Consider the following 13,083-nt stretch of genomic DNA (forward strand, 5'->3'; position numbering starts at 1 on the left):
CTTGATCTGTGTGGTGTTTACACATAGATATATACATATATAAAAATTCATTCAGCTGTACACTTAAGATGCGCACCCTCTGAGTTGTTTCTCAATTAAAAAGGTAAACAAACAAACAAACAAACAAAAACAATGACTAGCAATTCCCTTCTCTATGATGGAATTAATGGCTCAGCTTAGAGAGGAATTTAACTCTTTCAACTAGTAGAATGTTATATAACGATTTTCTCTGACCAATATATTAAAGAAATTCGATAGGGCTGTTCTCCAATGGTGAGCAATTTGATCCCTGAGAAAATAAGAACTCTGTATTCATTAACCTCACAACCTTACCCTAAAAGGAGGCCAGGAAGGAAGAACTGTCTCCCCACTCAAAAGATAAAGGCACTGAGGCCCAGGACAAGCTCAGAGAACCATGGCTGAGCGAGGAACGGAAGGGATAAAACCTGCTTCCTGTTTTGCTATCTCAGAACTAACAACGGGCCCCCAGACCTCATCTTAGGAAATGATCAAGGCGGGAAGAACATGGGGGAAAAACAACTGTGTTATCTGACGTTCTACACCCAATTCCAAAGTAGCTGAGATTTCTGCAGCTCCGTTTGGCATCTCACCTGGGACGCCACAAGGACCACAGAAAATCAGAGGGAGGCCAATGTGACATGAACAGCCCGAAGGAGACAGTGCCAGGAGAAATGACATCATGTGGACTGGATGGCGAAGGACACTAATTCCAGTAAAAGCCAAATGCGGGTGCTACTACAGCAAGCAAGCAAGCATGGGGTCTTCTTTTATAAAACCAGATGTAGCCACAAAGCAAGGTAGGAAACACTGTCCTCAATTATTAATTTCTTTTTTCTCTGAATGCCTCCCCCTCCCACCATGCTATTATCTTGTTCGGCTGACCCTACTCACCATGTCCATGATCAGATGTCCACAAAGAAAACACCTGTCAGCAGACTGCTGGAAACCAGAGTACTGCAGTGGAAAGAGAAAAGAAAGTTAAACCCAGGCGGGGCAGAGGAATCTTGCTACTTCCCCGCCAGTCATGAGGAACACAAGGAATTTCTCAGAAAGATGTGTCACTCTACACAGGATCTGTCGTGACCCCGTGGACAACAGTGTGATGAATCATGGAATATCCTCTGCCACAAAAGCCATTACAAATGTTAATACCACTCGCCTTCAACAGCTGCACCCAGGCACCCATGACACGCCAGGCTCTGCATAAGAGGCTGCGCAGAGAGAGGCGTCAGTCTCTCACCCAGTGGTTCTCAAAACGGAGTTCCCTGGCATCACCTGGAAACTTGTCAGATGCGCAAATTCTTCAGCTCCACCCCAGACCCACTAAACTGGAAACTCAGTGGGTGGGGCCTAGCCATCCTGAGTTTTCACAAGCCCTTCAGGGGATTCTGATGCACACTCAAGTTTGAGACCATCACTCTAATTTTCAAAACAATTCTTAAAAACAAAAACAAAAACAACAACAACAAAAAACCACAATTCTTCAAGGTATATATTACATCGTTTCTCAAATGGAAGCAAAGGGAAGCTCCGAAAGGTTAACTGACCTTCTCATGGTCACACAGCCTGTAAGGGGTAAGGACGGGATTCAAATTCAAGTCTGGGTCTGGTTTAAAAGCCAATGACTTTTACAATTAGCTTCAAAGAAACTGGATAAATATTATTTACCTTACCTTACCCCCCCCCCCACACACACACACAGCTCTAGTCTTGAAAGAAACGAGGAACTCACCTCAGAAAACAGACTAGATACTACACACTGGAAGATACTAGAAGCTTAAATATTGCAAACACAACTTCATAAGGGAAATGTAATGGAAAGGAAGGTGGAAAAGAAAAGGGAAATTTTCTACAACACTACACCACATAGTGTGGGGTTTTGCTGCCCAGCACTTCCTCCTGATTCTAGGGGTAACAGTTCTTTATTTTCTTTTGGGATCCAGCCCCATTCCCCATCCTCTGGTCCTGTGATTCCCGTGGGGCTGACCCCATGATGGGTTCCAAGGCAAGGCACTGGCTCAGACCTGGCCAATCAGAGCCTCGCAGTCGTCCAGCACCCAAGACTTTGCCCAGGGGTGGGCACCTGGCCCACCAAGAGCCCATGAGACTCCAGGAGCAGGACAGGCACTTGGCCCATCAGATGTGAAACTGGGAGACAGTCAACTCTGGTGTGCCACCGTCTGACTATCAAACACATAGCGCCGGAGACTGAAGTGAACGTGTGGAGGAAGTGATTCCTGAGGGCACGCAGGAAGCAATTTCCTTGGGTTTGCTTGGCGGTTGCCAGCAAACACGAGTCATAATGAGTCAACCCACACATCCACAGAGAAGCTGGCCCCGAGCCAGCTCTGGGTCTCACGTTGGTGGTCCCACTGACCAGTCAGCGCTCCATGCCTGACACTGTGTTAGGGTCTGAAGGTGTAAAGGTGAAGCAGCACGTTCCTCCCTCCCTAGGAAGTTACGGTCAAGTCAGGGAAAGACTTGTAAACAGACACACGGTGCTCTGACCACTGGCAAGCCCGGGGCAGCAGCACACAGGAGGGGAGAGCCACTGCGAGGCAGGGGAACGTGAAGGCCGTCGGGTGATCTGGGCAAACGAAGGGTGAAGACATTCCAAGCAGGGGACCCAGTGCAAGCCAAGGCACACAGGATGGGGCCATGGCGTGCAGAGAACCGCAAGCCTCAGAGCGAGTGAGATGGGAGGCTGCCCAGACCACAGAGAGCTCCTGCGCATGCTCTGAACCCTGGATCCCGGGCCTGGGCAGTGACACAGCACAGCAGTGAGGGGCCGGCGGGGCCATGCTGACGTCACGAGCCACACAGGCCTGGGGAGGACGCGGTGGTACCAGGCCCAATGCTTGGCCACACTCTAGGAGAGATAGGAAAGCGGAGGGGTAGAGGAGGAACCTAGGACACGGTTCTCAGAGATAAGTTCCCAGGCAAGGGGACTTTTCTGCTTCAGGTGACTCTCAAGTACAGTGGGAGGGGCTGGCGGATGGGCTGGGGACAACCCTGGGGACTGTCTGATGGGCAGGGAGATTGTGAACAGCTGGCCTCAGAGGCGCCTACGTGGCCGGAGTTCAGACGTGGGAGTCACTGGCACATGGACAGACTTTCAGTGCGTGGGAGAGGCAGGCAGGATGAGAAGTCAGGGGGCCCAGGTCCCAGAGTGAGAGTTAAGAGCTGGGTGGAGAAGGCAGAAATAGGCAAAGCACAAGAGGACACGCTGCGCAACCCCCAAGTCCCCGAAAAGCACAAAGCTCTGCAGTTTGTCATTTTCCTGGGAACGTGGGCCACCCCATGCTTCTGCAGAAGGAAAGTCAGGACACCTTTCTCCAGCAGTGCAGCTTCCAGACAGCACTAGGGACCACAGAGAGAAACCACCTTCTTCTGCTTAGCCCAGCTTCTCTGCACGCTCCCTGCCTGACTCAGGGCAGGACTGAAAGGAGGGGAAGCTTGGGTGACAAACTCACCAGGAAGTCTTCCTCACAAAACACTTTGCCATTGACAAAATAAAAGGCTTTTCCTCTCAGCTTCCGGCCTAAGGAAAAAACACAAAGGCAGGGTAAACAGAAAATGTTAATATGCAGTGAAAAAAGAGAAAAGAAAGGCAAAATCTTTTAAAGCAGAAATAATAATAATAATACAAAATAATAATGCAAAAAATGCCAATTATCGATAAAAGTTTCTGGTTCCTGAAAGCTGCCGTGGTCCTTGGTAACAGGTAGACTCAGGCCAGAAGACAGGGTCCCCTGGTGATTGCTGCCTGGCAGACTGACTTGGGAATCATCCCACACCCACTTCTCGCACCCCCTCTCTGCTGAGAAAGAAGCCAGCAAGACACTGGGTGACAAGATGGCAGAGGCATCCACATGTGGGGATACCAGGCTACAGTCTCCTGTGACGCTGCCGTTTCCCACAGACATTGGGCATCATCACCTTTGACATATTCTCCAGGGGATGCTGGTGACAACCTATCGGGAAATTCCTATAAATCGGTCAGCTCTTATCTTCCTTACTTTCACATCTTTTTTCATCTGAACGACAGAAAACACACACTGTTGAAAAGATGACGATTTCTCCTATTTTCTCTTGATCTCAATGGGATGGGTGGGACTGGGAAAAATTCAAAGCACCTTGACTCCTTAGATGTACCTTTAGTTTCCATAGAGCCAGGACACTGACAAGAATAGCACACTGTACCAATTCCTTGGATCCCTTATGGAAAAACACAATGGGCCACCTGTTCGAGGTAAGCGGAAGCATCTTTTTGGGAGACCCTGGATCCGTATTCAGCAGCAACCCAAGATCTGAGAATACCTGCAGGGCCACGCACAGATCACACCCAACAGACTCCGTGGAAGTTTCAAAACCTGAATGAATTCTAAACACTAGTGGAATCAAGCTCCTTAGGCCTAAAGTCACCTGAAACCAAAATCACCGATGTCGAAAATATTGATGGTGCTTGAGACACAGAGAAGTCCCCTCCCTACACAATGGGTGTCCTTGCCTGTGACGCCCCAGAGCAGGCAAAGAGCACAAGGTAACGAGGGAGAGGTTGCTGATGAAGACTCATCGGAGCTCAGAGAGGACTCTGAAAGCATCAATGTAGGGGAAAAGCCACAAAAAGAAATAAATGAAACTACAAAAGCAAAAAACTCCAGATGGACTAAAGACCTCAGTGCGAAAAACAAAAGCTGTTACAAGAAAATACAGGCAACTGTCTTTGACTTTAGCACGGTAAGGATTTCCATGCACTGACCATCCACTTGCCTGCCTCTACACTAAGCTTAACAGGAAGGCCCTGACCTTCTCCTGACCTCGTCAGACCCTTTGCGGGGTGTTAGTTGCTGCCAGATTTACTGTTATCTCAATGTCTCCCCAACCCTCTGATGGGTTCCTCTAGAACGTTTTAATGCTCTGAGCATGTGCTACATCCCCTGAGGACGTAACTGTAATTTCAACTCAGCCTCAGACCAAGAGGTCTTGGTAGCAGTCTAACCAAGGGAAGGGCAATAAATGGAATAAAAGGAAAGGCAAGTCAGGGATAAGAAGATGGCTACAACATACAACATGGCATTAGTATCTAAAACATACAAAGAATATTAATAATCCTAAGAAAAAGACAAGCAACTCAATGGGGAAAAAGATCAAAGGAAGGTGTAGAGAAGAGAAAACTGTTATCGAATCCAAGCTAGTACTGCTTGCCCCACGACAGGCCAATAAATGGAGAGACGAGCCGTTGGGGCAAGGAATAGCGACTTTATTCGGGAAGCCAGTAGACCAAGAAGATGGTAAACTTCTATTTCAAAGAACCACCGTGCCCGAGTTAGAATTCAGGCTCTTTTATACTAAAGGGGAGGGAGTAAAGCCGAACATTTCCTGGTTCCAGTCAGCCTCCAGAGGGGGATGCAGCCATTCACGGGTGGGCCTGTGAGCTAAACAAAGGATGTTTCCTGTGAGCTAAACAAAGGTATTTCAGCTTAATGCGCATTACCTGGGAGCCAGGGTTCCCAGAGATGGGCCATTATGTATACTTTAAGCTTAAAGGCAACATGCCTTTAAGGATTAACTTGTAATAGAATACAAAGGTTCTTCCCTATTACAAAACCTGTTAAACTCTAGGCAACAACCATTGAAAAAGATGTTCAATTCCACCACCAATCAGTGCATGCAAATTAAAACCACAATGAGAAGATAACTCATCCCTAGATGGGCAAAACTCACCAAGTCTGATAACTCCCTGTCTTGGCGAAGTTGTGAGACAAGAGAGGGACCCTTTCACACTGCTGGTGGGAATGTCGATTGGCTTGACCACTTTGGGAAGAATTGGCAAGAGCCAGTTGACCTGAAAATTGACATTACCCACAACACACTGCTAGGGACACTCCTTGAGAAGCTCCCCCAGTGTGCAGAAGGAGGTGCATGTATGGATGTTCACTGCAGGGCTGAAATGAAAACTGAGAAACCCAGAGTATCTTCAGTGTTCACCAATATGGAAAAATTGATAAATACGTTGAGGAAGAATTTAGAGTTATATTCAATGGATGCGATACTAAACAGCAATCAAAATGAATGAACTAGGTCTGTATGTATCATTATGAATTGAACTGAAAATCCTCATATGCAAATGAGGAAAACTGTTCAACGATGCATTATTATGAGAGACAGTGTGTATGTCAGTTACATACACACAAAAACTAGTCCTATATATTGCCTATTGATACTTGTATATGAGGTAATAGTATAAAGGCTGGGATTGGAAGGATCCATACACTCAATTCATAATAGTACCTGCCCTGGGGAAGGGGGAAATGGGACGGGAGGGGGAACCAACATGATTCCAATTTATCTGTAATATTCTTCTTCCTTTATTAAAAATAAGCCAAAATGACAACAGATAAATGTTTGTGCATTCTGGGTGGTACGTAAATAAGGGTTATTTCCTATGGTACTTTCTTGTAGCTTTTTTTTTTCTTGTCGTTTTTAAACTGCGCACACACAGCTTCTTTAGGTGAAACACTATAAACCAAAAGGCAAACGACACGCTAGAAAAAGCACCTGTACTATATGACAAACAGAACTTAACCCCAATATGCAAATTACTCAATTAACAGTCCAATATTTTAAGACTGGGCAAAGAATGGGGGGAAATGACAAAAGTAGTATGAATGACCAATGAATATAAAAGAATCCTTAACTTTTCTCATATTTTTTTATAACTGCAAACTAAAATGGTATACCAAGCTTTGTCTATCCAATTAGCAAAGGCTAAAAAGAATGACAGTGTTAGTAATGACATTGACAGACTGACAGTCTCCACTCTGCAAGGAAAAGCAGAAACTGAAACAAGCTTTTTAAGACAAATTTAATATCAAATTTCAACAGAATTTAGAAAGTTTGGATTATTGTGACCCAAAAATTCTACTGCAGGAATTTATCCCAAGGAAATAATCAAATTGTTTAAAGGATCTTCATCGCAGCATCATTTATAACAGCTTACAAAAAAATGAGTGTCGGGCTTCCCTGGTGGTGCAGTGGTTAAGAATCTGCCTGCCAGTGCAGGGGACACAGGTTCGAGGAAGATGGGTCCAGGAAGATTCCCACATGCCATGGAGCAACTAAGCCCGTGCAGCACAGCTACTGAGCCTGCACTCTAGAGCCCACAAGCCACAACTACTGACCCCATGTGCCACAACTACTGAAGCCCGCGTGCCTAGAGCCCATGCTCCAGAACAAGAGAAGCCACCGCAATGAGAAGCCCGCACACTGCAAGGAAGAGTAGCCCCCGCTTGCTGCAACTAGAGGAAGCCCGTGTGCAGCAACAAAGACCCAACGCAGCCAAAAATAAAATAAATTAAATAAGTAAATTTTTTTAGAAATGAGTGTCAACCAAATATCTAATTCTTATCAGATAAATTATGTACTATTACGAAGCCATATTAAAGAATGTGTTTCTGACAGGAAGAGGAGAGTGAAGAGAAAAAAAAAAAGATTGTTTTCCAAAAATATTTAGTGGAGAAATATTTAAAATACTGCAAAATGGGGTTAAAAACATCTGTGTGTGTGTGTGTGTGTGTGTGTGTACACAGACATGGATATACATACACACTTATATGCTCATACACAGTCATTATCTCTGAGTAAAGGAAATGGTGATGTTATTATTTTTTTCTGCAATGATTATGTATATTATTTTTATTGCCTGAAACAAACTTGAATGGAGTGAGAGAGTGTGAATGGCAATGAGGCATACGTTAGAAGTCTTTAGTTCTCCAAAGTTTCCCTCCTGTCCTTACCTCAAAGTTGTTCTAGGAAGTTCTCATTCTAGAACCTTCACAAGCATTTCCCAACTAAACTAGGATAACAAGAATGAGTACCTACAGCTCAGTGATTTCAGGGTTCACTAACAGAACCCTGTGACAGCCATGGAAGTTAAACTTAATTACTTTACTGACTTACAAATTTCCCCTCTATAAAAAGATTCCACAGGGCTCAGTTTTAGAAAGGAAAATGAAAACTAACTAGAGTATCCTTTCTACCTTGTGTCCCTGCCAGGCTCGCGGTGAGAGCTTATGTCCTGCTTCCAGTCCCTCCCTGGCAGCCAAGGCGACAAGGACACAAACAGCCCACCCTAAGAGGAAAACAATCCCCACACCGTCTGGCTGCAAGTCCGTGCAGCGCCGTTGCTCTGCTGCTCCCTTCTGGGACGTCCCACTGGGATGACCTGGTTCTGATGAGAGGAAGGGAAGCGAGGTTGCAGCTACTGAGGAGGCCACTAGAGGGAGCAAGGAGGCCGTCTGGAAACGCACAGGACTTCCTAGAGAGAGGTGAGGCTTCTGAGGCAAGGCGTGGAGAACGCCCCGCTCTGGTTCCCGGAACAGGGTCAGGGAAGTTCTAAAGAATCTAAGCAGGAATTAGCTTTTTGATTTAACAGAGGGTAGATCACCTCTGTTCCAAAAATCATAGAGGAAAATCATCACACGTGCAACAAAAGTGTCGAACCCTCCAGCACTGTAAGAAACACAAAGTAAACGAGCTTTTCCCACTTATGATAACAAAGATTTTTTTAAACTGTCATATTCATTTGTGATGGCTGTCAGTGCATATTTCTGTAAGCTATAGAGGAGAGTGTAAAACGATTAACTCACCCTGGAGAGGAAACTTTAAAATGTTTATCTCTGACTCAATTGGGCTGTCTGGGACTTAGCTTAGGGAAAGAATCAGAAATGTGAATAAACGTTTACTTAGATCCAAATTGGCAGCCTTAGAGAAATGACCACATAAAACAAAACACATTTAAATGTAATCATTTAAAATACCAGTCAAATAAGTGTTTCATTGGTATTCGAAAATGCTTATACTATAGAAGGATACTCAAATTACATTAGTAAGTGAAAAAAGCAAGCTAGATAACTATATTTATAGTATAATTCCATTTCAGTAACCTATACCCATACACACACACCACTGATATGAAAAAAAAACTGGAAGACTGCATATTAAAACTAATAGTGGTGAGCACTGGCTGATGGTGTTACAGGGAAATTTCACTTCCTATTTTATAATTTTCTTTTTAAAACTTATCTTATATAGCACTGTCAGGTTGTATTAAAGGGAAATTTCACTTACCACTTTATACTTTTCAATATTTAAAATTTTTTTCTAGTATTTAGTACACTGGAAGATGGTATGAGAGAAATTTCTGCTTCATACATTTCTAGATTAAATTTCTCTGGAATTATGTATCTAATCTGAGAAACAATACTTTCTTCTTAATTTTTAAAAGAAAACTCTTACGTAATAATGTGAAAAGTTAAAAAAAAAAAAAAGTAAGATTCAACTATGTAAAGAAGAAATTCAAAGAAAAAAAGACTGGAAAGGAAATCTGTCCAAGAATGACAGTGCCTCTGAGGAGACATACATGGTAGGTATCTGTAGGATGTGGGGTGGTGTGGGGGGAATGTTCGCTAGTTGTTTGCTTCTTTATACTCTCCTACACATCCCCAAACTTTTGATAATGAACAGGTATCACTTTGATCATCATTTTAAAAAGTGCCCACTGGCTAGGCAAATCCTCTTTTTTTTTTTTGGCCACGCGGCTTGTGGGATCTTAGTTCCCCGACTAGGCATCGAACCCAGGCCCTCGGCAGCGAAAGTGCCAAGACGTAACCACTGGACCTCCAGGGAACTCCCTAGACAAATCCTTTTGCTGCCAGGCCCCAGAGCTGAGGAGTCCCATGTCCAGACCCCAGAGGCCAGGGGAGGGCTCAGAGGTTGCATCTGCATTTCCTTTATTACCAAAAAAAGAAAAAATATTTAAGACTCCGCCACAGTCCTGAGAAGGTGGGACCTTCCTCTGCTCCGAAGGACTCAAACTCCAGTTTTCACTAAAGTTTTAAAAGACACCCTGCATTTAGAAACTGGCTCCAACACCCATATTTAGTTTGCATTTTGTCAGAGTGAGAGAAAAAACTAACATCTGTTGATTGCCTTCTGTGTTTCAAGTACTATATTTAGAACTTTCATATACTAAAAGAAGTTTTAAAGGTGTCTGAAAACACTGCCACACATATCACTGCATCATTAACCCCCTTTCTGTCCACACCTGCCACATGCCTTTCACAGAGATGTTTCACAAACCACTCCGTGTCACCTACTCTAGGATTCAGCCAGCACGGAAAGGGTTCACCCAAGAATTAGGCAGAAATACAACCTGTCACGTGTCAACATCACGGAGCACTGCAAAGATGCAGGAATTGCTTACTCTTGGGAATCACTGGAAATGACACCCAGGGTTGCTCCCAGCTCTCTGGGTTTCCTCTTCTCTTCATAAAAACACCATACTTACAGGTTAAAAGTTATCATCTCCATTTCATAAATTCCAAGGCTCAGAGAGGCTAGCCCAGGCAGTAAGTGGGCAGGTTGGAAGCCAGGCTGTCTGACGCTGACGTGCGTGCTTGTTCCATTGTGCCATGAGCCCGCCCGCACTATTTAATGCTTGCTGAGTGCACACCCCCACGTGGATTCCAGTTTCTCTCTTCCTACCAGGGAACGGAGAAGGGCATTTTCATTTCTTAAAGCACTTTCTATGTACTGGGCACTTTACCTACGTTGTATCTCTTTGTCTTGACAATTCTGTAAAATTCCCCTGCGATGGCACCCAAGCGGCTATAACGTGACTGGTGACTGACCCCCATCTTCTACCGCAGATACATGGAGTGACAGTGAGGCCAGGCAGAAAACAGCAAGAAAACTCATCTTGAGAAGCAGGGAGGCAGAGAGAAGGTATCCTCCCATCTGAATCACTCCAGATCTAGCCAATGAAACAGAAACCAATGAACCTGGAAATTCCTGGAATCACGGCCTATGTCCTGAAAGTTTCAATCAAGTGCAGGACCCAGAATCACCCTCATTGACAAATAAGCTAGAGCAGCCAACCACCACTAGGTGGCGCCAGACCACAGCCACGACAGGGACAGGCGGGAGCAGCACTACCAGCTGAGAATTCCAGGCTGGCGGGTGTTGGAGGTTGGCGGGGGTCATTTCCTTAATCCTGCAATAACGTGACCCCACGCTTTAAGCAGGTTAACTCCACTTATCGCATTATATGCAGTTTTACTGAGTCTTCGTTTTGAAGATGGGGAAACAAAAGCTAAAGTGGTCAGGCAAACTTGGCTGTGTGTCTGAAGCTAAGCAGAAGAGCTGGGATTTGCACCCAGGTCTCACTAGTGTTAAGTCAACACCTTTCCCATCACAATATACTATCCCTTTGTCCCGGAACAAGTATTTCTCAGACTGTGGGAGGGGAAGAAGGTGGATTCTTGACCTTCCTAATCACACCTCTTCCCCACGCGACTCCCTTGAGTTGGTGACAAATCACTGTCCTTACACTTCCTATGGTGGCACATACTTGGAGCCAGCTGTGCCATGCCAGAGCTCATACACACCAGAAGATAAAACAATGGTCGAGGCGTGAACACCAGAAAATTAAGCCAGCGGTTCTCAAGCTTTAGCATGCTTCAGAACCATCTGGTGAGTTTGCTAAAACACAGATTTCTGGGCCCCTCCCCAGAGATTCTGATTTAGTAGGTCTGGGAAGGGCCTGAGGATTCGCCTTTCTAATGAGTTCCCAGGTGATGCTGACTGTGCTGGTCCAAGGACCACACTTGGAGAACCACAGAGTTAGGCTATGCCTCAGGACTGTCTCTGAAGCAGCATCTCCACTTGAAGAGATTCATCTTGTTCAAACAAAGTGCTAAGACCTAGACCATCCCTATAACAATTGGCATCAAACATAAAGCTGTTGAGAGGGAGGGTGTGCCCGGGTTACATCTTTATAACTCTAGTTTCAGAATCATCCTGCTTCTAGTCCCTGAAACAGGAAACGGATAGCGATATGCACAAGAAAAATATACCAAATAAAGAGCTTTTCCACAGCTTTAGAATACAGTACTCAAAGTTGCTCTTTATTTTCCGATCACAACAATAGTTTAGAAAATATTCACTAATAAATGTAAAGATTCATCGAGAATCCGTTCCAAAAAGCCACTTCCCATAGATGCAGTGAATGAATATTTTATATATGCCTTCAGGGGCACCTTCAGATGAAAACAGAAAAATGTGGATAAAGTCAGTGTAGCTTGGTGAAGGAAACAGCGGTTGAGGATGACACAAAGAGAGGTTGGCCATTTAATGTGACAAATAAAACTAAACTTGCAATACTCACCATTCTCCCTTGTTTCTAGAAATAGAAACAACTCATCTATTCTGGAAAAGTAATTGGCCCTTGGCTGTAAGACTTAACCGCAAATTTCAGTTTCTAAAATATCTCCCTGAAAAGTAAAAATGCAAGGTTTTCCCAACAAGGAAGATACTTCCTGAGAAAAGTAAAAGCTAGCAATTGTTTAGATCATGTTTTTATTGCACCGTTCCAACTGGTAACTTCTACCTGTGCCGTCCACAGTGGCTACCGGCCCATATGTGGCTACTGATATGTAACTGAATTAATTAAATAAAATAACATTAAAAATTCAGTTCAGGGACTTCCCTGGTGGTCCAGTGATAAAGAATCCGTCTTCCAATGCAGGGGACACGGGTTGGATCCCTGGTCAGGGAACTAAGATCTCACAGGCCGCGCGGCAACTAAGCCCGTGCGCCACAACTACAGAGCCCACGCGCCCTGGAGCCTGCGCGCCACAACTAGAGAAGAGAAAAAACCCGTGCGCCACAACAAAGAGCCCGCGTGCTCCAACTAAGACCCGAGGCAGCTAATAAATAAATAAATAATAAATAAATCTTAAAAAGAAAAAAGTCAGTTCAACTTGAACAAGCACATTCCAAGTCCCTGAAAGCCACTTGTGACCAGGGCAGCTACAGAACACTTGCATCAGCCACAAAGGTCTACCGGATCTACTGCTTCAAACAGCTTTTTCCAGAATAGGATAACTGTTAGAAGGTATTGCTAACAACAAAGCAACAGAAAGAAACCAACCAAATTGGTTCGGCTCCAGTGAACAGATCAACCTGGATTCCACAGGCTCATCTTGCCCCAGGGGGATG

At 44.7% G+C, this 13,083-nt stretch overlaps 1 protein-coding gene across 1 annotated transcript in view; it reads right to left on the reverse strand.

Moving 5' to 3' along the window:
- LIMD1 (LIM domain containing 1) overlaps positions 1–13,083 on the reverse strand; it is a 72,926-nt gene that overhangs the window by 9,699 nt on the left and 50,144 nt on the right. The window contains exons 3-4 of the mRNA XM_030845409.2: positions 3,495–3,562; positions 913–975 (exon numbers count right to left, since the gene is read on the reverse strand). Coding sequence (XP_030701269.1) covers positions 913–975; positions 3,495–3,562 — 131 coding nt within the window. The remainder of the gene's footprint in view (positions 1–912; positions 976–3,494; positions 3,563–13,083) is intronic.

This window comes from Globicephala melas, chromosome 11 (genome assembly GCF_963455315.2).
Source record: "Globicephala melas chromosome 11, mGloMel1.2, whole genome shotgun sequence".
Classification (NCBI taxonomy): domain Eukaryota; kingdom Metazoa; phylum Chordata; class Mammalia; order Artiodactyla; family Delphinidae; genus Globicephala; species Globicephala melas.